This window comes from Crocodylus siamensis, chromosome 3 (genome assembly GCF_052110815.1).
Source record: "Crocodylus siamensis isolate JL-2025a chromosome 3, ASM5211081v1, whole genome shotgun sequence".
In the NCBI taxonomy this organism is placed as follows: domain Eukaryota; kingdom Metazoa; phylum Chordata; order Crocodylia; family Crocodylidae; genus Crocodylus; species Crocodylus siamensis.
In genome coordinates, this window is record NC_143397.1 from 193282531 (window position 1) to 193308165 (window position 25635).

General features: G+C 41.8%; 1 protein-coding gene across 1 annotated transcript in view; it reads right to left on the minus strand.

Annotated features, from left to right (window-relative positions):
- The window catches only part of CA8 (carbonic anhydrase 8 (inactive)), a 77792-nt gene that overhangs the window by 35624 nt on the left and 16533 nt on the right, over positions 1 to 25635 (minus strand). The window contains exon 4 of the mRNA XM_090040037.1: positions 2946 to 3041. Coding sequence (XP_089896163.1) covers positions 2946 to 3041 — 96 coding nt within the window. The remainder of the gene's footprint in view (positions 1 to 2945; positions 3042 to 25635) is intronic.

The window sequence follows — 25635 nt, forward strand, 5'->3', positions numbered from 1 at the left end:
GTGGGACTTTTGCTCAGGTGAGGAGTGCAGAATCATAGTTAAATACCCTCTTTTTAAATTACATACATGAAATCCTGACCTCATTTTAGTTCATGGTAAAACATTTTCATTCATTTCTGGGCAGGATTTCACCCATGTCTTTATTGAATGTCCTTGTAAAGCAGACAAAATGCTGATAAGGAAAGCAAGTTTAAAAATAAATATTTAAAGAATCAAGGGTAAACGCTTCCTTGAGATACCTCTATACTGACAAACACACACACACACACACACACACACACACACACACACACACGCGTGCTTACACATTGATTTCAATGGGAGTGGCATGCTTATGTGCATAGGCAAAACCACACTTGGATGTCACTGTTTAAATTCAATGTTGTAGAGCTAGTTAAAGAAGTACTATGTGAGCAGTATGCACATATACTTTATAAAATGTTTTAAAAGAACCAGCCAAAATGTATCACTAAAATGCACACACAATCATTCCAGAGGAAGAAGTAGAGAAAATGAACCACAAATAACAGATGCTAGTCATATTACTGTGACAGGAAGGATAGAAAACCTAAATAGAATCGAACAGAGCAGTGACGGTATTTTTCAAGGCACCCAAGTAGTTTAAGAGCAAAAGTCCCCTTGAGTCTTAATGGAACTTGTACTTTTGAGACTTATACTTTTAAGTTGGTGTTTTGGAAAATGTCATTCTAACAGTCAGGATCTCATAAAACTTCACAGGTTTGTTTTTAATGTCACTCACCCTGAACATTTCAGTGCAGTTACTCTTTACATACTCTTGTAAGAGCAGCCACAGACACAGATTTTATCTTTGGGAGGATGCTGACAACCTAGATTAACCTTTTTTCCTAATTTGTTTTTCAAAATGCAATTTTCTGTATATTCAGGAATGCAGGGGAGATTTTCTTAAAGCACCAGAGACTTCTCTGTTCCAGAAGAATTTTTTTTTTTTAATATAGATGTTTGGGGAGCACGTTGTTTAGTAGGACACATACTGAGAAACAGACTTCAGCTTAAAGTCTTTAATCAATTATTATAAACAATAATATCTAAACAAACTGAAAATAATTTAACTATGCTGTTTTAACTTAATAATCAATAGCTTGAACCAACCTCCACTGAAGTCAATGGAAAGATTTTCATTTGCTTTCACGGGATTTGTATGAGGTCCCTCTTTAATAGATGTGAAAAATATTGTGATTGAATTTGTTTTCTCACTGTGCTATTAATTAGCAGCATTAAATACAATGCTTCCTTCATCAATTTTTAATTATATGGAGTCTTTCTTGGCTAATGAGAAATCACCTTGGAATGTTTAAGAGCCATGACTAAGGTGAGAGGCTAGAAATGGAAAAGATATAATTTAAGTTTCAAAAAGTTATTTAAGAATTTTAGGTAACTTTCTAGCTAACTCCAAGGTTAGCTCTGCTGGAAGAAGAGAGTTCTTACATAAGCAATTTAACTGTGGCCCTCTAGGATACGAAACCAAGAGAACTAAGAGTTTTTAGTTATTTCTTAGCTGTACAGTACAGTTTCTCAACATTGGAGCTGTAACTGCTGCACCTTTAAATTCAAATCAAAGTAAAGCTCAAAGGCACACACAACCTTGTTATAAAAGAAGACAAATTAACAATATAACAGTGAAAGGAAATCCATTTGATCTAAATTTTAAATTATAACTCTCTTCTTCAAACATACTTAAATGGAACAGTTCACTGCTTGTGATTGAGGCTCTGTGAAATCGATGCTTTGGGGTCAAACAGAATGAGTTTTTCATAAGGTTCACAGTCTTCTAAGTTCCTTCAGTGTCACTTAGGGTTAGGGCTTCACACAGTATGAACATACAGTTCAAACTCCTGCTCATCCTCATCAATAGACCACAGGAACTCCTCCACCAGGACACTTCTGAGGGCCTGCCTAGTGACCAGCATCCACCAACACCTTGTTTGATGTCTCCAAATACAGAGAGCCTTTTTCCATTTTACAGTTTTTAGTGCAGGAGCCAAATTATAAAAGTGCCCCATGATTTGCAGGTCTAGTCCCACTGATAGCTCTACCCCGTGTTAAGGAGCCAGGCAACAGTCAGAACCATAGCCACACATATGCCTTTCCTCTTTGCCTCTTCCCTTCCCTGTACAGCTTATACCCTGAGCAAGAAACCTGACCAAGAGTTGAACAGAGTACGCTTCAAAGATGGTACATTACCTGTGCTCATTAAAGCTACAGGAGGCATGACACCCAGATGGAACACAACTCTTCTGTTCCAACAAGGGCTGTCCAGGGCTGTGTAGTATTGCCACAATTAATGGGTAGCTGCAAATGTGCATGACTTTATCCAGCAGCACACTACAGTTTAGGGCAAAAATTGAAAAATATATTTTTCCAGCTGAAACCAGAGAAAATGTAAAGTAGATGGGCCATGTTACTCGAATGAAAATTGATGCAGGACTGAAGTTAACAGCCAGTTTCTTATTCCAGATGATAACACTCTTAATAAGCAGTGAAGTGACCAGTACTTCATTTTTTTGTGCCTGCAAAAGCACAGTACTACCTAACCTGGTAGTTTTCACTCCTGAGTGAGAAGACAAATTGCCTCCTTCTCAACTGCCCAAACCACTTACTTTTTGAAGTCCTTAAAAATATGCCATCTCAGGACTGATAATTAAACAGCAATACCCCTGATATTTAGCTTGTCTAACATGACAGGACCACAGCACAAGGCAGTTTTATGATATGCCTTCTATTTGTTCAGCTGCACTGTTTTCAGTTTGTTGTTTAATCAGGTACCATTTAGTTATCATATGCACTAAAAACATTACAAGAAAACAGTAGTTATAATAAATACTAGCACCTTTTATTTTATGAAGTAGTAGAAAGCAGAAGGGGATTCATTTACCCAAGTTAAATAATGATATGTGATTACTTACCTGCACAAACAAAGCAATAATAGCTATTCCGTGCTTTTTCCCAACTGCCTTTTCAATACTGTTGTATAGTGTAGCATTCCAATGCATTAGATGGAGCTGGAACAAAATGATAGAGACAGAATGTCACCCATATATCAAATATAAAGTATAATGAAGAAATAGAAGGGTCATTTTGAGTAACTGTTATAGATGGAATAAAAGATGGACCCTCATTAAAGTCATTATGAGCATGGTGAGGAAGAAGGTACTATATAGAGTCATAGAAAAAGAGGACTGAATCGACCACCAGAGGTGGTCTAGTCTGACCCAATGTTTCAGGCAGGAATACCCTTATTTAAACTCAAGCAAATGTCTGCTCAATTTTCACTTCAAAACTTCCAGTGATAGAGATTCCATAACCTTTCTAGGTAACCTGTCACTTAACCACTCTCATGGTTAGAAAGTTCTTCCTAATATCCAATCTAATTTTTCTGTGTTACAGTTTAAGCCCATTACTTCTCTACCCTATGGATACAGAGTATAGATAATCTCCCCTCCTATTGCACAAGAAAAAAAAATGTTTTGTAGTCAACTGTTAAATATCTGTTAAAAAGACATGAATAGTTGTATTGAGAGCATGCCACAAATTGTATCAAAATCTGTCATTCCAGGGCACAGAAAAAAAACAACTAACTCAACCCATCAGCATTCTCACACATAGCCAGCTAGCTGTCTTCCAAAGCCCTAAGTCACAAAAGAACATGGTTGTAGTCACAGACCATCACGAGATTCTTACCGTGCCTTTCTGATTGCACAGGTCTCATATACATAGACCTACAAAAATTGCGGAGGCAAGTGGCAGGTTTTGCAGGCCCATCACAGAGCTGGCCATCATTTTCATCACAGCATGCTTCTAACTGGCCAATGGGACTGGTGGCCCCATCCCTCTCCACTGATTAGCTGAGAGGGCTGTCTGTGGCCATGTGCAATAGGCAGTCTTCTCAGCCAATCAGCAATTGGCAGGGGATTGCTGCTGTCTTGGCTGTTCCCCGTCACACCAGTGGCTTCACCCCATTCTGCCCCCCATAGGCAGGAGCCGTAGAAGCCATGCGGACCTCTGGATCCCACTGGGGAGTCAGCATTTTATTTTTAGTAAGTTTTTTGTGTGTGTGTGTGTGTGGATTTCGTGGACATTTGACCAATTTCACAGACAATGCCTGGTTTCACAGTTTCCACAAAGTCTGCAAAATTGCAAATTGAGTAGGTAGGTCCCTACTTACATACTGTCTCACAAATCTGCATAGCTGGGCCCTTATCACCAAAAAACAAAATGTCCCTTTGTTCACTGGATACAATGGATTGGCAAAAAATGAAACAGGGAACAATAAATGGAGGCACCATTGGGAGGAAAGTAAAAGAGAGAAAAAGTGCCTCTCTTTTAGAATGATGAGTGTAATGAGTTTTAACTTGTCATTTAACCTAGAGTAACAGCAGAATATCTATTTGCTTTTAACCAGTCAATTTCCTTGAATCAGGGGCTGAGATAATAAATGGCCATGTAAATGGGAGGCAGTAGACACAGGGTGGTAAAAGTGAGGTTTTTATTCTGGTAATTGGTTATAGCTGCCAAAGAAGATTTAGAAAGAACTGTCCTCAAAGCATGCTGTTAATGAAAAAAAAAAGAAAAATAGAAAAGATTGACAGCTTCATATACATGAACGGTAATATGCATTTCAGACAGATGACTGTTTCCAACACCTAACGATAAAATGTTATCTCTGTGGCTGTGGCTGATAACATTGCAGAGACTGCCCCTCTTAAGCTGGGCTGCTTTCAAGTTTATCTAGGAACTGCCTCTGCACATTCCACATAGATAAAACACCTACAAAAAACCTCTAAATTTAATTCTCTGTTGTAAAATTGAGTGATCAGTCTTTTGCACTGTTATGGGTCTGAGAGGTTAAAATGTTACCCTCTTATCTAACACATTTTTCAGTTTCAGAAAAAAAATATTTCTAAAACAGATGGTATGTCTGACTATTGTACAATCCGTTTCTACCTAGCACCTCTGTGAAGTGGGCCTGGCCTCCGCTCAAAGTGAGATCATTCAGAGTGCTCAGCACATCACAGGATTAGTCCCTCAAAACAGTAACCCATTTTCCAATGTGACAGAAATCAAAGATAAAGAGCTGATTATGTTTATTCCAACAAATGTTCCAAAAAAGTTCTCTAAGTGCACCTCCTATATACTGAATTAACCCAGTACACTAAACATGTTAAAAAATTATGTTTAAACAAAAATATTGAAAGGACAGTAAAAAATGAATCCATACTATAAATATTCCATTTGTGTCAGAGTGCTTATACAAAAAGCCCTCTCTGTACCTACAAAAGTTCTAGGCATATAAGGATCTTAATTTTAGGCAGCTCCTGGAGCTCCCAACCCCTGCACTAACCACATGTTAACACCTTAAACTAATTTTAAGCAGTTTAAGCACACTTTGGGCAAAGTTACACTAATCCAGGGCAGGTTTATCTCCAATCCATATTACCCAGATCATGTTTCATCAATGTGTGGCCACTTCTCACGGATGAGCTGCCCAAGTTGCAGCCCTCCAGCTTCCCAGGATGCAGTGTCCCCTCCCCCACCCTTTTGTTCCATATTAACAAACTTTCCACCCCCTGAACTCTACTGCCCAGGGTGTGGTTCTGGCACTGAACCATCTCCCCCTTCTACCCCCAGGGCTTTGACCTTCCCATACCCAGAGGTGCTACCCTGTGGAAACATGCCAACTAGCCAGGTCATGGGGCATGGATGGATCTAGGAGCAGGGTCTAGAAGGCATGGGAAGGAGCAAGGTCAGGGACCAGATTGGGTCCTCATGACCTGGGGCTTCCTTCCCAGGGCAGGGGCAGTAGCTCCCCCAAAAGTGCCTTACCTCACCACTCCCACCTCCCAGTCACCCCAAGGAGCATGACCAGCACCCCCCACATTCTATCCCAATCCTAATTTATTAAAACATGAGATCTTCTTTAATTTACTTCCTCTTTATTCCTTCTTTTTTTTCCCATTCAGTGGCTGACTTCCATCATTTCATCACCCTTCTCCCACCCCTCCCATTTTATTAGATACTACCAACCCAATAAGTCTCTACCTCCTAGCTTCATGTTCCTACCTCCCTCCAAGTTTACCCCACCCTTAGTCTCCACCTAGAGCAGGGATAGAAGCCTGTTCTGGCTCACCAGTCCTCTAGTGGCAAGTCAAAGCTATGCAGGTGGGGAACAGTCAGTCAGAGATGGATTTTAGCCTTAAGGTGAGACTGCTCCAAACTCCAAGCTAGCACTAACACTGATCAACATTTGAGCAGCAAAAAGTGCAACATGTTACAAGGCTCTAAGTGGCCACCTTACACATGACAGATTTCAATTGCTTCCTCCTCATTTCTGTATACACATACCTTGATCTGGGAGTTCAGTGAGAAAGGGTAAAATAGTCTATTTGGCAACTTGCTGAACTTTCTCATTTTTAAATGGAACCTTTTGTAACTTTGCTCTTTCATACTTTTGCATCATTCAGAAGATGGCATTAGTCTCTATCCTCACTCGTTACTTTTAAATGGTTTCTCAAAATAAATCTAATAATGACAATTCAGCTACAACAAGGTAAAACTAACACAACCCAGCATTATAGTGTTGTCTTCTAAACTGAAGCCAACTTGTCCAAAAAAACAGGGTCTCTGATTACTGACAGGAATTTGCAGATATTTCATGGGCCACTAGGGGGGAGCTCATGCAGTCCCATGATCACAACCATGACATCCTAACATTAACAAAGAGAAATCTACTTACTATAAACAAGCCTATGCAGACACACAAAAAGAATAAAGTTCCAGTACTGCAGTTGTGATGGCAATGGCCTTTGTAGTGAAGAAAACAATACTGCATATTAATTTAGTTTGAAATGTCGAAGTAAACTTTCCCTTCTGTGATTGTAACAATGGTATTGAGAGTGATAGCCAAGTTTAGCGAGACTAAGTCAACAGACAGATTTTAGTGAAAGCCACCCTGACATTCAACAGCATGTTACATTCACAGAGGTAATATTTGTAAGCTAATATTTTTCTGCATTTTGACAGCAAAGTGGCTGGAAGTTGACTTCTGATGTTTTAAAATAAAAATAAGTTACTTGATATGTTCCTCAATGGGCGTGTCTACACATGAGGCTTTAATGCATATTAGCCTAAGTTAATGCACATTAAGGGCATGCATCTACATGTGCATACTTTTAATGAGCATTAAGAAAGGTCAATTTAGGCTATTTGTGCCTAAATTGGATACCTGCAAATGCAGGTATTAAATTTAGGTGAAAACAGTTCAAGTGCATTAATGAACATGTAGATGCATTAAAGTGCATTAATACTGTGTGTGTGTCAACTGACTTATGACTAACTTTAGTCCCAAGTCAGTCTACACACAGCGTTAATATGCTTTAACACCTGCATGAGCAGATGCCTGCCTAAACCAGCTTAACATGCACTCAATTTGGGCATATTTAAATGCACGTGTAGACATGCCCAATGAGAAAAAAATGTGGGGACCTTTACTGACATCTAAACAATATGATCTGCTCATCAAGAGAAAGGTTGGGTCCCAATACATAGGGTCCTGAATTAGGACTGAGTATACCTGGGTTCTATCCCTGGCTCTGAGCTGAATTGTTGTGTAACTTTGGGCAAGTCACTTAATTCCTCTATGCCTTCCATGCTTTAGCTGTCTTGTCCACTTAGACAGGTGATTCTCAACCAGGATGTTTTGGTACCCTGCGGTGCCAGGAGATTCTTTTAAGGGTGCCTCATTATATTAGTGCTGTTAGATATGCAAACACTTGCACGTGATCCCAGTGGAACAAGGGTGTACTCCAGAAATCCATATGGGGAGACATACCAGAAACTATATTTTCCTGCTGCTCTGAATGGGAACACAGTACATAACTATTGATATCAGAAAGTAGGTTCTGCAAACTCCTGGGATGTATCAACTGGCTATAACGTAATCATAAAAGCAGTAATCATAAAATCATAGAAAACTACAGCTGACATTAACTAGTAAAACTGCCTGTTCAAAGCAGGCTTATCCCTATCTAAATCATCCCAGAAAATGTTTGTTTAACCCAGACTTTAAAAATTCCAGTGATAGAGATACCACAACCTCTCTAACTAATCTGTTCCAGCGCTTAACCACTTCTACAAATACAATTTTTTCCTAATAGCTAACCTAATTTTCCTTGTTGCCATTTAAGCCCATTACATCTAGTCCCCTGTAAACAGAAAGAACAACTGATTGCCATCATCTTTGTACCAGCCATTTGTGTAATTAAAGACCATTATCAAATCCCTCCTCAGTTTTCCATTCACTACAAAAAATAATCTCAGATTTTCCAACCTTTCCTCATGTGTTCTAGATCTCTAATTATTCTTGTTGTCTTTCCTTCAATTTATTTTTCTCAGTTTGTCTATGTTTTTCTTGAAGAGAGCTGTCTACAACTGGAAACGATACTTCAGCTGAGGCTTTCATCTTGCAGCAATCCCTCTATAATGTACTGCCAGGAACACATATAAGACTTTACAACCCAAACATTTCTATAACTCCAGAAGTCTGGTCATGGATGCCATGATTTAGGTTGAAAGTTCTTTATGAAAGAGAGAACCTTCCTGTCTTTTTTAATACTGTACCTCATGCAGTGAGATCTCGGTCTATGATTAAGCATCTACTGCAGTACAAATCTTAATATATAGATCTGGCTAGTGACTTCTCATGCACAAACTAACCAAACAGTAGCTGGGGTGGCAGGAAAAATTCAGGGGCAGGGCTCTAGTTCTTAAGAAATCAGGGTATTCTAGTGAAAGTACTCCCACTCTGCACTGGGAGAGCTCTAGGAGAAATTGTCCCTACTTGTCTGTGGAATGTCATTTACAAAGTTCCTCTCCTTAGCAATTTACAATTGGCCTTTAAATGGGTTGCTTAATGATAAATGAATGAGAATAGGCCTCAATGCATTCACATTAGCACTGAGAAGTCCGCACCTGCACATTAAAATAAATATATTTAAATGAATGTTTAAATATATTTATTTTAATGTGAAGGTGTGGGCATTCCTTTTAAAAAAGCAATCCTAATCAACATGAGCATCACTTACAAATCAAGAGAAGTGGTTCTTCCACTCTACTCAGCACTGGTGATGTCTCACCGGGAGTACTATGTCCAGTAAGCCCTATACTTCAAAGAAGAATGTAGACAGATTTGAAGGAGTCCAATGTGAAGCAACAGAAATTATTAGAGGCCTGGAAAGGATGATTTGAGGATTGCCTGAAAGAACTAGAGTTATTAGGCTGAAGAAGAAAAAACTGAGGTGGGATTAGATACCAGTCTTAAAATGCTTGAGGGGTAAATTCTAAAAAGGACGGAGATGGGCTTCTCTCTGTGGCTGTAGGGGACAAGACTAGGAGCAATGGCCAAGCATTGGAACAGGCTACCTAGAGAAGTTGTAGAATCTCCATCCTTGGAAATTTTAAAGGTCAGGTTACGCAGACACTTGGCTGGGATGTTTTGGTTGGAGATGATCCTGCTTGGAGCAGGGGGCTGAACTAGATGACCTTGGGAGGTCCCTTCCAGCCCTACTTTCTTATGATGTTAAGAGAATTTTTAAACAGACTGGGAAGCAAGTGAAACAGAGAAATGCTTTTACTCTTATTTCTAGTGTTAAATTTTTGGATGTTGCTCAGACTTTATACTGATGGGGCTAAATACATAGACACCAGTCCACCTCAGACTCCTTTGTTGAGGCTTCAGCCTTCCCATTTTCTGACCGTCTACTCTGGTACCTTAGATAAGGCCTGCTGTTCTAGACCTGTCTTCTGGGCTCCAGCCCTTATCTGGGTTACTTTGGTCCTGGGCCCCCTGGCCCTGTCTCCGCTCTGCTCTCAGCACTAAGCCTGCTTCAGCTCTGTCTCCTCTGGACCCTCTGGCCTGGTCTGGCTTGAGTTGCACTTGGCTACAGTCCTTCCCTAGGCTGCCACCCTATAAGGCTCAAGCCTATTTATGTCTCAAGCCCCAAAAACCTGGCAGGACTCCAGACACTTGTGCTCTTAGACACAGCTAGGACCTCTGTACCACCCCTGCTAGTCCCAATCCCAGACCAACGGTTAAAATTCAAACCAAAGAATAAGCCCTCTTAGCACTCTGGCTGAATAACTCAATTTTCTAAGCCTGCTAGCCCCTTAAAGCAAATGCCATTTACTATGACTCCACTCTCCTGCCAGCCCTTAGCCCTCTACTTGCATAGCAGGTTCAGAGTCCAGCAGCAGCAGGCAGCTCCCTGCAGAGCTCCTTTCCCTTCAGCTTCCACAGCCACACTGCCTCTTCTGGGCTCAGCCCTGGGCTCTTGAGTCTCTCCCTGAGTCAACTGACCCTCTACTTCTACCCCAAGTAGGCAGCCATCCAATTAGATCCCTTCCCCCATCAAGTCCGTTCACAGGGCAGGGCTGACCCACAGGCCTTGGGCTCTCTCACCTTTCTCAGTAATGGGACAGGGTCCCATTACAGTAATACCATTAGGCATACAAAGGTCATGCAAAGACATCAGATATACTAGAAAAAGAATAATTGAAAGAAAAAAAAGACATGTAGCAACAAAGATCATAACATGAAGGCTACATTCCATACTTCATAGAACAATACAACTCCTGTTAATATTCATTGAAATTAGATGTGTGCTTTGGCAGAACAGGTCTCAGCCCCTTTACAAATTTTCAAACTATGAAGTAAATGGTAAATTAGATAGCTGCACCTTCACATCACATGAGAAGCAATTCATATTCAGCCGTGTAAGAGCACTATACCTTTTTTTTTTACTTCTTATCAGATTAATGCCCAATATTTGCTAACCTTCATTTGAGGTGCTTACATACAAAGTACAGATTCATAAGTGGTACCAGTCTCTGATATGAGTACAGCCATATGTCTCTTAAAATAATAGCCTGCAGTGTACTGGCAGTTTACCATTATGTGGTTTTAGGTCAGAGTGCAAACAAACTGAACATGTCAGTACAGCAAGAAAGGTTCTGTACAAGTTGCTTGGCTAATGTTTTGATTCTCTGTAGTTAGGTTTCTATGGAACCAAAAGGAGCCAGCTCCAATGTTACTGATTATCATGATAGCCCTATAATACCAGTCAAACACAGAAGGGCAACCTTTTCACAAAGTATTTATAAAACCTGGGAAAGATTCTCCTGCTAAAGAATATTTTTCTGGGAGGAAAAAATAACTCATAGGATCTGAATATTCCTGTTATGGCTGTATGAATTGCAAGTTAGTACTGTGGTGCTGATGACATGGTGCTGATGACATCAACTTATTCCGCTATCAGTCAGAGAGAAGTTTTGTCATAAGCATCACTAAGAAATCATTCCAGAGAATGGACCCAACAGAAAGATTCCTTGGATTAAATCCTGATGATCTAACTCAGTTCTTACTCAAGTCAAATGTTTACTGATTCCAATCCTGATGTCTTTCCTTGGGCAAACTGGTCTCACCCATTACTACAAATTAGAAGTTTACCACAGTCAGGGCTGAATACAAACTGAGTAAGGATCTGAGGTTCTTCCCCATATTAGTAATATTTTTGTGACTTCAAAATGTGTGAATGAGTAAAAGAAAACCATGTTTCCAGGCTGCCAGACCCCAAACATTTGTCTGAATGATAAAAGAAACCCTGTGATGGTAGAGCCTGACAAAAAAATCAGAGGCATTCTCTGTATGCCCAATACGTTTAGTTCTGGGAGATGGCTTCTCCTACAGAATCTTGCAAAACAACAGTGATGCATAGGGAGTGCACCGGCGTGCACGTGAACTCCCTGAAAGCACTGGTGCACCCCCTGACAGGCAATGCTCCCCACTTAGACAAGAGGCAGAGGGGGCAGGCGGGAGCCCCGATGCAAGTTAGTACCAGCTGGGGAGTGGGGGCACCAGGTGAAGCACCCCTGGCACTTCTGGGAGCACCATGGCTGCTTTCAGGAGCGCTGCTCACTCTTCCCATTCAGTGCAATTGACCACGAGGACCCCCCCTCCTGGTCAGTGCAATGGGCCACGGGGGACCCCTCCCCTCAATTGGCAGTCGGCCAAGGGGGGCCCCCCAGTCGCTGACTGGCCACTGGGAGGCACATGCCCCCCTCAAAACTCAGGTGGCACCAGTTGCCCATGTTGCAAAAGCTTCCTTCTAACTAAGGCAATGCCTATGCTTTGGCCTCATGAGGAGGTCATGAGTTCACAGAAAACAAAACTATCCATTCACTTTGTTGTCAGTCCTTCTTATTCTGCCCCTAGCTCACAAATCAAAAAACCCAATCAATAAGTGTACTAGGCACAGCACTGGCCCCAGATAGCCACCACTGAGAATTCTGGATTGCAATGTGACATTCTCAGTCTTCTAAGCTATGTCTGGCTTAGGTCCTGAAATGACAAGGAAGTCACTACTAGCCCAACCTACTACACCCATTAGGGGTGTGTGAAATGGGCTATATACAATTTAGATTTGGATTTGGTCTGAATTGGGGACAGTGATTCGATTCATTGATTCAGATCACTGTCCCCAATTCGATTTAGCCAAATCCTAATCTGAAGATTCAATGCTGATTTGGAGAATCAGCGATTCGGCCCTAGACACAGCTTTAAATGTTTTTTCTACATACCTTGAGGTACCAGGAATGGCTCATGTGATGCTGGGGCAAATGAAGCATCCCACAGGAGTGCAGGGGGGAGGTGGGGGGTGCCCCGCATGCTCAGTGGCAAAACCAGAAGTGGGTCCACCACCAAATGCGCTGGGGTCTCTTGATTTGATTTGGATTTCCACCAAATCGAATCAGGGACTGAAGTTACACATAGCCTTAATACCCATGTCTATCTGTCATTCCAGTGATACAGCATACATGTGACAGGATCATGCATTAGTACAGTGGTTTTCAACCTGTGGTTTATGGACCCCTGGGGGTCCACAGACTGTCTACAGGGTCTATGAAAGATGACTATGACCAATCAAAAGTATGTGAATACTAACACTTACAATTCAAAGTGGTTTATGCCTTCATTCAAAATTTCCAAAGGAGTCCACACCTCCACTCTAATTTTGTTAGAGTTCCACAAATGAAAAAAAGTTGAAAACCAATCCATTAGAAGACAATTCCCTATGAAATAAATCACAGTCCATCTCGTCATGAGATTAACCAACAGCACAAGAACAGACAAATTGTTCCAGGATTAAGGAGTGTTCTTGATGCTATAACTTTGTCACAAATATATAAAATATAGAATTATTTACCAGGCCTTTCTGCAACAAAAAGTATTGTATTTAATGTTCTTACTCTCTTGGACAAACAGAAATTCCTACAACTACTTCACTAGTGGAATAATGCTTTTATCAGTATCTGTGGTTGAAAAACAGTTGAAGGCTAGATTCTATTCCCTCCTGGTGTCACTGTCAAATGAGGCTTGATATCAATGGGAAAACTCCCGCTGACCTGAGTGACGGAAAGACTGGGCCCTGAGAATTAATTTTGTACATGGCAGCACCACACCTGGAATAAACTAACTGGTAGATGTTCATTGTATCCTTTTTTCATGGGTATATGGCCCAAAGAACTAGCTCTGGTCAAGAACCTACTGGTGACACCCTCATGGTCACCCTCAAATGCAGCAGAGGGTGTAGGTTCCTTCTTCACTCTCTCTCTCTCTCACCATTCCCATCTATCCCCTCCAGTTCCTGTTTTCTAGCCCATGACAGAAGTGCAGCACACCAGTGACATTTTGGCATTACACAGCTGCAGGTGCAGACTGTGCCTTTGGGGAGAAGACATGTATAATAATCTGGTGTCAGTCTTAAAGAATTGCTTTTCAGATCCAACATTTAAACTGGAGCAACATGAAGCAATCTTCACTATAGTTACTAGCATGTGCATGCACTTTTCCAATCAGGATATTATTTCCATTACCATGGGTGCTTACTCTCCTTAAGGAGCTAATTATTATAAAGACTCCCTTCTTCTATGCATGCAAGTTAAATGTAAATTAATCCCTGGGAGCTTGTTTGTTTCTCAGTTAGTGCTAGGTTATATAGAAGTTTCCTGTTTGTTGTGCAGCCAGCTCCTGTAATCTCCCAAAGAGTTTTTTTAGCCGAGAATTGTTATCAACAAATAATGTTTCTAAAGGTTTGAGACAAAGACTGGCATCTCCTCCCATTAGCACAGGTTTCTCAAAAGAAATCCAAGGTTCTCTTTGGATGAATGAAATATTCCAAAATCTAGCCAGAGCTATTAGCTTGGAAATCTTTATAGCCTGGAAATGGGAAGGAAAAGATCCTGGAAAATATTCCCTTTTTTTTTTTTTTTTTTTTTAAGTATTTAAGCATATGATCTTCCCTGTACTTTTACCACTATGGTTCCTCTGCAGAGGAACCTAGCTATGGAGGTTCCTAGCTATCAGAAAAGGGACAAAGTGCAATACAAGAATACAGAGGAAGTTACACAGGAACAAACCTAGGACTGGAAGAGGTTCTTCAGCTATCAGATTCAGCCATACCATAATATTCCTGTCATAAACTAATCAAGCTCCAACTTAAAAATAGTTAGACTTGCTTTCTTCCAGAATCTCACTGCTCTGATGATGAGCAACTTCCTTTTAATATCCAGCCTAAATTGGAAGAGTACCATTACAACCATGGATGGATCCAGGATTTTTCAAAGTGGGGTGCAGGACCAGTAAGTGATGCGTCAGGGTTGGCCCCCCGCCTTCGGCAGCCCCCACACCAGGAAAGGCAGCAGCTGGGGTCTTTATGTCCCCAAATCAGTTAAGAATCCTGCTTCCCTGCCCCAGCTCTTGGTACCATCAACCTTCCCCTCCACAGTCAGCAGCATGTTCCTTTCCTTCCCATTCGCCCCTCCCCTGCCCACTGTTGCTACTATCTGCAGCTGACTTGTAGTACAGGAGGGGAGGAAGGAGAGCTCCATAGTTACTTCTGCCCCACTCCAGCTAAGCTGTTGGCGGATCCAGGCTCAATCTAAGTTCCTCCTCCCTGAGCCTGCTCCTGGACTGATAAGGAACACTGGGGGGACCAGGCAGAGAGGAGTCCACTTCAGCTACTGTTGCTGTAGCTAGCTGACCACAGCTCCCTGTGCAATCCAGCTGGAGCTGGGCAGGAGTGGCTTTAGAGCTCCTCCTGCCCTCAGGTCAGCTGGAGACAGCAGGGATAGTGGCAGTAGCTGGGAAATGACAGCAGGCAGGGGAGAGGGGGTATAGTCAGAGAAGGAATGTGCTAATGAGCACAGAGGGGAAGGGAGGGGAAATCTGTACCTAATTCAAGGACTTAAAAAGAAGTCCCCTGCTTCCACAGCATGGTTTGAAAGGGGGGGGGGGTGCAACTGTACTAATGTACCCCCTCTGGATCTGCCTCTGACTACAGCTACTAGGATCAGCATTAACTTCCAGCCAGATATCTGCCAGACTAACAATGCAGTTCAGAGAGGAACACCCAAATCCTAGAATTTGCCCCCTTCAGTTTGCAAAGCCTTTCTACTATATACCACAGCTACAAAAGAGCATCTTCTGGGTCCCCAAAAGGTATGGAACTATCACAAACACATAGGGCTTCTGGATCTTGTTTTACTCTTTCTTGCCTTCTTTTACACTTCACAGTTGAGGGCACCAGAGGGCCAACACTAAGTAATGCTGAACAAAGAAGAAGACAGAGCAACTAATTATGAGAGTTCCAGAATAAAGGCATAAATATAGATAGGCATATCATTACAAAGAAAGACACGATTTTATTAGATTTACCATCCACCAAAAGACTAGGAATTCTACCAGCAGAACAGAAGTCCTAGACTTTAGATAGGCAGACTTTGGTACACTCAGAAATCTAGTTGGTAAGGCCCTTTGCAACCAATGATTGGACAACCTGGGAACTCATGAAGGATAGTGCTTCCTTAAGGAGGCTATTCTCACTGCTCAAAAAGAGGCCATCCCCATGCAGTCAAAAAGAGGGAAAGGTGCCAAGAGACCTACCTGGCTCAACAGACACATTAGGGAACTTCTCAAAAAGAAAAAAGAAGCATACACGCAATAGAAAAACAGTTCAGCATCCAGAGAAGAGTGCATTTATGTAGCCACACTCTCCAGACATGAGACAAGTAAAGCCAAGGCACACATGGAAATCAAGCTAGCAACCAGCATTAAAGACAACAAAAAATATTTCTTTAGGTGTTACAGTGACAATAATATGGATTTTCGGGGAGAATTGGATCTGCAGCTGGAACAAGGCTTTAATCTGTGTCTCAGCAAAATTGCTGACCACAAGGCAAAATGATATATTAACAAAATAACTTTGGAGATGCTTAGGCAAGTAGGTTCTTTAACAAAGGGAATAGTATGCAGGATAAATAAATCACCAAGCAAAAGAAGAACAAGATGCAGCCCACCAGCATTTCTTTTGGAGATACGGTAGAAGCCAGACCTTGGAGAAGCTGCTGAAGTCAGCAGAAAACTAGAAAGAACCAGTAGTTGACCGAAAGTACCCAGGTTCATGGCCTTATGCAAGCACTCTTAGCAAAGAGGCATGTAAATGAGGGAAATACATAGGCAATTCTATGTTAATGAAGTAAACAGAGGCAGAGCTCAAGATGGAGGAAGATATGGGTGGAACAGGAGGAAGGACAACGGGGAAGTGAATGTTAAAGAACTTGAATCAAAGTGTATAAATGCGGGAAAGAGCTATTGTTCAGTGCAGGTCCCTGGTTTGCTGTTTTTTGAGACCTTTGTCCAAAGCTGTCTCCATTCTGAATAAAGCTGTCGTGAGCAATGTGTGTTGGTGTTTGCTCCCTGCTTGCTCTGGCTAATGAGTAACAGGATCCATGAGCAATTGGATTGTCGTTGGGCACCGCATGGAGTCTAACAATAGGTGCATAGGGTGGAAGAAAACAATTAAAATCCACTGTGGCACTCCTACTGAATATGGAGGGGAAGCCCACAGTTGATTCCCATGAAAAGGCGGAGCTCCTTAATACTTTCTTCACATCAGTATTCCTGAAACCAGACAAGAACTCTTCACCTGTCCAGAGGCGCAGAGAATATGGCGATGAAAGCAGTCCACATAAAATCAGTCCCAAAGAGGTGAAGATACTCTTAGATCGTATGGACATTTTCAAGTTGGCTGGGCCAAACAACCTGCAGCCAAGAATGCTGAAGAAACTGGCCAAGCTCATAAAAGTACCTCTGGTGAGGCTGTTCAAATAGTTGTGGAACTCAGGAGTGGTCCCGAACAACTGGAAGAGAGTTAATGTGGCACCCATCTTTGAGAAAGGAAAGAGGGCTGACCCTCCTAACTACAGACTGGTCAGTTTGACTTTGGTCTTGGGAAAAATCTTTGAAAAAATTGTTAAGGAAGCCATCAACCACAAACTCACAACTGGTGGGGTACTGAGAAACAACCAGCATGGCTTTGTCAAGGGGAGGTCATGCCTAACAAACCTGGTGTCCTTTTATAACCAGGTAACTAACCAGATGGACATGGGACAGAAGGTGCTTTGCTACTGTTTCCCATAAAATTCTCTCAATTAAGTTGGAGAGTACTGGCCTAGACCAAGCTACAGTGATGTGGGCTGGCAACTGGCTCAGTGACCGATCCCAGCAAGTGGTAATTGATGGAGTGGCCTCATCCTGGAGAGCCATCTCCAGTGGTATCCCCCAGGGATCAGTGCCTGGGACCATGCTCTTTAACATCTTTATCAATGACCTGAATGAGGGAGTGAAAAGCGCAATGATTAAGTTTTCAGATGATACCAAGCTATGGGACCATCAAACATGTTCAAGGACAGGACAAAGATCCAGGATGACCTTGACAGGCTGGTCCTATGGTCTGAAAGCAATCAGATGAGGTTCAACAGGGACAAGTGCTGGGTCCTTCATCTGGGAAGGAAAAACCCTTACCATATCTATACGACAGGTGGTGGTCCGCTGGCTGGCACTGCATCTAAAAGGGACCTGGGGGTGACGATGGACCAGAGGATGAATACGAGCCATCAGTGTGATGAAGTCACCAGCAGGGCAAATAGAACTGGCGTGCATCAGCAGATGTGTTCCCAATAGATCCATTGGTAAGGCCACAGCTGGAGTACTATATCCAGTTCTGATCACCGCACTTCAAGAAGGATGTGGACAAGCTTGGAAGGGTGCAAAGAAGGGATACCCCTCTCTGGGTCAAGGGCCTGGGGGATAGGCCTTATGAGGAGAGACTTCAGGAGCTGAGTTTGTTCAGTTGGAGTAGAAGAAGACTGAGGGGTGACTTGATAGCCACCTACAAATATGTCAAGGTGGAACACCAGGATCCAGGAGACCAACTTTTCAGAAAAGCACCCCTTTGGAGGATGAGGACCAATAGGCACAAGCTAGTTGAGGAAAAGTTTCAGCTAGACATAAGGAAAAACTTCTTTTCCATACAGGTAACTAGAATCTGGAACATACTTCCAACAGAGGTGGTACAGTCATTATCCCTGGCAGTGTTCAAGAGGAGGCTGAACAAGCACCTTGTTGAGTTCATTTGAGCGCAATTACCTCCTGCCCATGGCAGGGGACCAGACTTGAAGATCTTACAGTTCCCTTCCGTTTCTTCTTTCTATGATTCGACTATATATCAGTGCATCAAGCATGAAAACAACAGAGGAGCTGGAAATAATATAAGGGCTTTTGTGTATTTGCTTGATGTGAATAAATTGCTAGAAACTTAAGTTTCTGCTATAATATATACTGAGAAAATGGCTTTGGTAGCAGTATTTCTCTTTCTCTCTTGCGTACAAAGGAATCCACAGGGTTTCAAAAACATTTATTGGGAAGGTAGAATTTTTATGAGGTAGACTCAGCATGGATCTTATGGATAGAAATCTAGGTACATGTGGGGTTTCATATTAGACAAAAGGTGAAGAAGTCAATGGAAATGACTGTGGTGAAAAGCAAACGTGGTTTCCAGCCAGTGTTCCACCACATTGTGACTTTAGGCCCGAATCAAGTTTTTCCATGGAAGTTAGAGCACCCTAAAGACTGCTGTAATTTACAAAAATCAATAAAAGTTTTCTAGACACTGATGCTGCTTACAGACATCAGGGAAAAAAAAACCTGGCACTTGAAGCTCAGCACACCCCTGTATCAAGCACAGCACATACCCAGAAGAGGCAACATGCTATTTTGATCCTGCTCAGTCAACATCTGTATAATTATTGCATGCTTCAGAGGGGCTTTTTGGTGCTTTTATCTAATAGCTGATTGAATCAGCTATTAAATAAAAGGGCCAAAAAGTCCCACTGAAACACCCGATGTATACAGACACTGGTAAGCCAGGTTGAACTTAGAGTGCTTCCTCATCCAGTAAAGCATCAGCGGGGGGTGGGATTCACATCTGTCAGTACCCTGACTGACAAAGTTCATTGTGCTTTGGCTTCAGCCCCAACATGCATCAAAAGGGGAGGAAAAAAGATAGCAAAAAAGGAATCATCTTCCCAGGTGGAACTGTTATACAACTTCTTTTACAACTTAGTAAAAGCTAAGGATCTAACCCAGAAGTTTATGAGAAATAGGAAGGTGACACAGTTGAGTAAAACAGTACCGGTAGATAATTTCAACGAACCAGCATTCTTAGAAAAAGTCACACAAGAATATAATTTTAAAAATTCAATAATCAATAAATTGCATCAGAATTTATGACTTGATTTAATGCAAGTAACCAAGCCATTACAAGTGACCATGATATACAGTAATTAAAGTCAGCATAATCACAGAGGATCCTACCTGGGGTATTTCTATAGCACTTAATTTCAAGACAAGTAGGTTTTTTTCCTTCTAAAAAGGAAGTTCGTTATTGAAACCCTGAAGGGGAAGGTTGGGAAATTAAAATTCATGGAATCAGTATGGGGGCTACATGAGAATACCTTAGTGGAGAGGTAGAAGATATATGATATTACATCAAAAAAAGCCAAAAAGTAATATAACTATACCTGGTATAGCCAGGTTCAAGAGCTCAGCGGGGCTAAAGATACATCATTTAAACTTGAAAACTTGGCCCAAGTGAAAACAACTGAACAAACTGTGAAGTCCAGCAAAAAAAATGCCTTTTGCACTTGCTTCCTGCCTATGAGTACAGAAGCTTTACTAGAAACACCTTTTTTCAATCTGTGTCTGTACAGTGTCCAGTACAACAGGGCCCTGCTCCATGACTCAAGCTCCTAGTGTTACTCCAGTACAAGTGAATAATAGTTGTAATAATACTGGAATTACTGCTCTGCTGGGAGTAGGGAGAGCAGTTTGCAAGGATCTTGAGCTAAGGAGTTGTATCCTTTGCATCACTTTTCTAAGCTGCTTTCTGTGTTCCAGCTGAAGGAAGTTGATGCTGGAATATTAACAAAAGTATACAGCTTAATATTCTAGGGTGAGATCTTCAAAGAAACCCAAGGAAGTTCGGTATTGAAATCTCACTGAGACTTTTCTGCTTAATTCCCTTGTGTCTATTTTAAAATCCCACCCAAACATGGCTGTGGCAACTGAGAAGTGAAAGGAGCTTTGTGCCCATATCTGAAAACAACACAAAGGGTGGTCCTGTTCAACAGCAGGGAACAGAGCTAACAACATCATTAGAGTTATAAGGCACCTCAGTGAATGAAGAAGGGAAAAACCTGAACATCATACATTAGAAGAAGTGTTAGCATCCACTGAAAGATTTAACCTAAGTGGACAAAGGAGCAGTAGGCATTGTACGTAGTCAAAAATGAAAACTGATCTGTGACCAAAAGTCTCTAAAATGAGAGAGGACAAGAAGGAAGCAAAAAACAAAGGGGGGAGAGCATAAAACGTCAATTAGATGGCATTTAGGAAACGGTTAGTTAAGAAGTACAAAGTACAGAAAAGGAATAAATGGCCAGTTCTGTAGCCAGAGGTGGACAGTGGGGCAGCCTAGAGTCCATACCAACTGATGTTATTAAATTAACAACTTGCAAAAAGGGTTGAATGGTGATATGGGAAGATATGCTGAAAACATAAAGGAATTTAGATTTACCAGATTCATCAGCAAAAAGAATTGCAAAGGTACCTAACAATAAGCCAGAATGAAACTAGAAAATCGTGTGGCATACCAATAGGTGAAATTCAACATTTTTTAAAAGGATAAGAAATAGCTAGAACTGTCTGTTTATGCTAATGAATCCTGAATTAGCTGAAACCTCTCTGGAAAAAACTCCAAGCGTCATTGTGCTCAGTAGTCAGAGTAACCATGCTATTAAGCTGAGTTAAGGAAAAGGTAAAGTATGACAGATTAAAAAATACTGCAGTGTCTAATACAAACCAGTGGTATGTCCAGGTGTTGAATAGTGAATTCATAAGCCGCCTTATCTCATATAAGACCCAGCACAAATACTGATGGTCATTTGAAAAAGGGAACGACAGCAGAAAAAGTTCCCATATGAGAGCAGCTCAGAAGACTATACCTAGTTAGAGCAGATTTGAAAGAAGACTAAAGGATATATAAAAACAGAAAAGGCCAAGCTGAGTGCTTCACTTTACCTCTTCCCATAATACAAGAAAATGCTTACTCAGTAAAATTAAGACAATAAAAACAAAATAAAAATAAATTACGTAGCATGGGTCAAATCCCATTTACGTATTTCCTGGCACAGGGGCTGTGTCTTCCTTTCCACTGTGCACCCAGATAGGAAGCAAAGAGGCCACATTACATGATGTTTATAGCACAGAGCCAAATGCCACAGTGGCCTTCTCACCCCAGAAAGGAGTGGCAAGATGTGACCATGAGCAATATGCCTTAGGTGCAGTAGGCAATGGTTGCTAATGAAGCCCGTAGGTTTTGCAGCTTGGCTGTTACCACAGCCAAGCTGCAAGGTTCTCCATTCTTCTCCCTCATTTACAGGAGGACTTTATCTCTACAAAGCCCCTACAAAGCTGTACATGGAGCCTTTTCATTCAGGTTTTGCACGGTAAATCAAGGCATAACCTAGTCATTCACATACAAAGCTGTCTACCATAGAATATTGGATTGTTAAAGGAAATAAGCAGTTATGTTTATTCTGCATAATCTGTAGTTATGCTAGCAAAGAACACACTAAGGGTTTGGCACACTATTACAGAGCCTGGTACACGTTACACTTACGGTGCAATTAACATGTTAATCACAGCACAAACAGTAACAATGCTACATGGTCAGCTGATTTATCATGCCATAAAGTGATGTCAAAACCAGCTAATTGTCACAATTAACACTAGGATAGGGGTCGGTATTGGGACCAACCCAGCTGGTATTGGGCTGGTCCAAATGTCAAAAATCAGCTGTGAGAAAGTGGGTCGCAAGGCTGGCAATCCCTAAACCCAGCTGCATTTTCTGCCTTGTTCTTCAGCCTCCATGCAGCCTGCTGGGCAAGGCACTTAAAAATGTTGGTTTCCAGGAAGCTAGACTCAACCCGCACTTTTTAGATGTCCCAGGGCATAGATAGTCCCAGGAGGGAGGAGAGGCTTCCTGATCCCAAAGTTCCAGTACCACAGGAAGTCTAAAACCATGCATCCAGCTGGGCAGCATTGAGGCTGGGCCAACTATCAACTGATTGTTAGAACCCAGCCCTGACAATGCCAGGTCTTGAACTGAACCCAGGACTGTTGGAATCATGTCTGACAATCAGCTGATTGTCAGACCCAGTCAAACAGCCCCACATCTTGAACCAACCTATGGCTATCAGGGCTGGGTGCAATAATCAGCTGATTGTCAGACCCTGCCCAAACAGCTGCAAATCTGGAACCCACCTAGGACCACTGAGGCTGGGTCTGACAGTCAGCTCATCTTCAGACCCAGCCCTAACAGGCAAAGTCTCAAATCCATCAGGACCAGTCCTACAATAAACTGATTGTTGGACCCAGCCCCAACAGCCCTGGGTCTAGAATGTGCAGGGAGCTGTGCTCAGTCCTGGGTCTGGGACAGAGCTGCCCCCAGCCAGATCTGCAGAATCAGGCTGGTGGCAGCTCAGCTGTGATGACAGCAGCAAATGAAATGTTATACCCCACACCAGACATCTGGCATGGCAAGAGGTGCAATTTTTCAGATGGGACATAAGTTCTCTCATCTCATTTGTGCCATTGTTTGAACATTTGCCAGGGAGTAAGTTGAACACCTGCCTAAGTTCCAGGAGGTAACCTGTTTCTTAATGGTGGAAAAGAATAAATTGTGGCCTATAACTGTGTAAATAGAAAGCATGCAATAGGAGGATCTGGGAGTGTACTGCATGGGGCATACTTAAAGAACTTGGCAGATAGCTCATAATAAATAATTAATTCAATTAATTTTATTTGAATGTTTCTAGTTACAAACTGTCCACAAGCTGATCGTAACTCTCTCAAATGTATGCACTGTTAATGAATAAATGTTTTAATTATCCAACTATATCAACAGATAGTCAGAAAGTATTTTATGAATAATATTGGCAATTTATCAAAAATTAAATAAATATTTTTAACTACAGTATCAGCTTTGAGCTTGAATACTCAAAAATGTATTATTAAATTTAAAGACTAGGTGGGGAGAGAAAGAGGGTTGTGTAGGAAACTGTGCATGAAAGATGCACAAGACTAAGCACAAGATGAGCTATACACAAAATTTGTTCATATTTAATTTTCTTCCTGTTTACAAGTCCAAACTGCACTATTTTCAAATGTTCAACTTTTCACCTTCCCCATGCAGGAGATATAAAATGAAAACAGAAATTGTCCCAAAAAAAAAATAGTTTCCAGGCTCAGTAAATATTTTACGCACTCAGAAAAGGGGGGGAGCAAAAACAAGAAACTGCCAGAGATGTTCTCATCCCAAAATTTTTGTTTTGATACCAAGCCAGGCAACAGGAAAGTAAAAGTTGTTTGATTCCTATGGTCTGATTTATAAGTTAGATTCTGTGCCAGGAATCTGGCACAAAAGGGCAAAGGACATTAAAGGACAATAACTTGCTCCCTGATACTCTACTTAGCCCCAGCCTATCTGGTAAGGTAAGCCACCCACCAGGGCTGCTTTAATTTGTGCTAACTGACATCAGTCCTCAGGGGATCATCCTCCAGCTGGAAACAGATGAAGGATATACTACAGTTGCTACTCCTCCCTGTTCTTAAATTGGATTAGATAAGAATAGGGCAATGGATTCCATTAAAAGACTCTACATACGTTTGCATGTACAAGTGTACTGCTATGCTATTTTTAAGTGAGAGCAAACCTGGAAGGATAAAAGGATCTATACACGGGATTAATTCCTACAGGTATACTGTGTTTTCAGGAAACAGCCACATTGTGTGTTGGCAATGTTTTCAGGCACCAAAGAAACCATGAAGTGGCATGGTTTTATTGACTAATTCTGAATATCCTATTCATATGACTTGCTTTCAAGCTCAAATCAGTGGACCCAATCATAGAATCATAGAAAATTAGGGTTAGAAGGAATCTCAGGAGGTCATCTAGTCCAACCCCCTGCTCAAAGCACAACCATCCCCAACTAGGTCATCCCAGCTAAAGTTTGTCTAGCCAGGTCTTAAAAACCTCCAAGGATAGAGATTCCATCATCTCTCTAGATAACCTGTTCCAGTGCTTTACTCCCCTCCTTGCTAGAAAATTCTACCTAATATCTAACCTTAACTTCTCTTGCTGCAACTTGGTATCATTGCTCTTTGTTCTGTCATCAGCCACCACTGAGAACAGTCTCACTCCATCCTCTTTTGTCCAAACTACCATTCAGGTAGTTGAAGGCTGCTATTAAATACCCCCTCAGTCTTCTGTTCTCTAAATAGCTCAGTTCCCTCAGCTTTTCCTTGCAAGTCATGTGCCCTAACCCCCTCACCATTTTTTGTTGCTCTCCGCTGGATTCTCTCCAATTTGTCCACATTCTTTCTGTAGTAGGGGGTCCAAAACTGAACACAGTACTCCAGATGTGGCCTCACTAGTGCTGAATAGAGGGGAAGAATCATTTCCTTTGACCTACCAGAAACACACCTCAGCAGCCTCATATGCTGTTAGCCTTCTTGGCAACAAGGACACACTGCTGGCTCATATTCAGCTTATTGTCCACTTTAATTCCCAAGTCCTTTTCTGCAGAGCTGCTGCCCAGCTGGTTTGCCCCCAGCCTGTACTGGTGCATAGGATTATTCCAAGTGCAGGACTTTGCACTTGCCCTTGTTGAATCTCATGAGATTTCTTTTGGCCAGTTCCTCTAATTTGTCTAGGTAACACTGAAACTTAGCCCTACCTTCCAGCATATCTACTACTCCCCCCAGCTTGGTATCATCTGCAGTATTGCTGAGGGTGCACTTTAAGCCATCTTCCATGTGGTTGATGAAGACATTAAACAAAACTGGCCCTAGGACTGACCATGGGGCACTCCACTTGATACCAGCTGCCAGCTAGACATTGAGCCATTGATTACTACCCTCTGGACCCAATGCTCCAGCCAGTTTTCTATCCCCCGTACTTTCATCCAGCCCATACTTTCCACTTCTTATAAGCTTCCTTTTTGTGATTTAGTTTACTGAAGAGCTCCCCACTAAGCCAAACTGGTCTTCTGCCATACTTGCTAGTCTTTCTGTGCATTGGGATA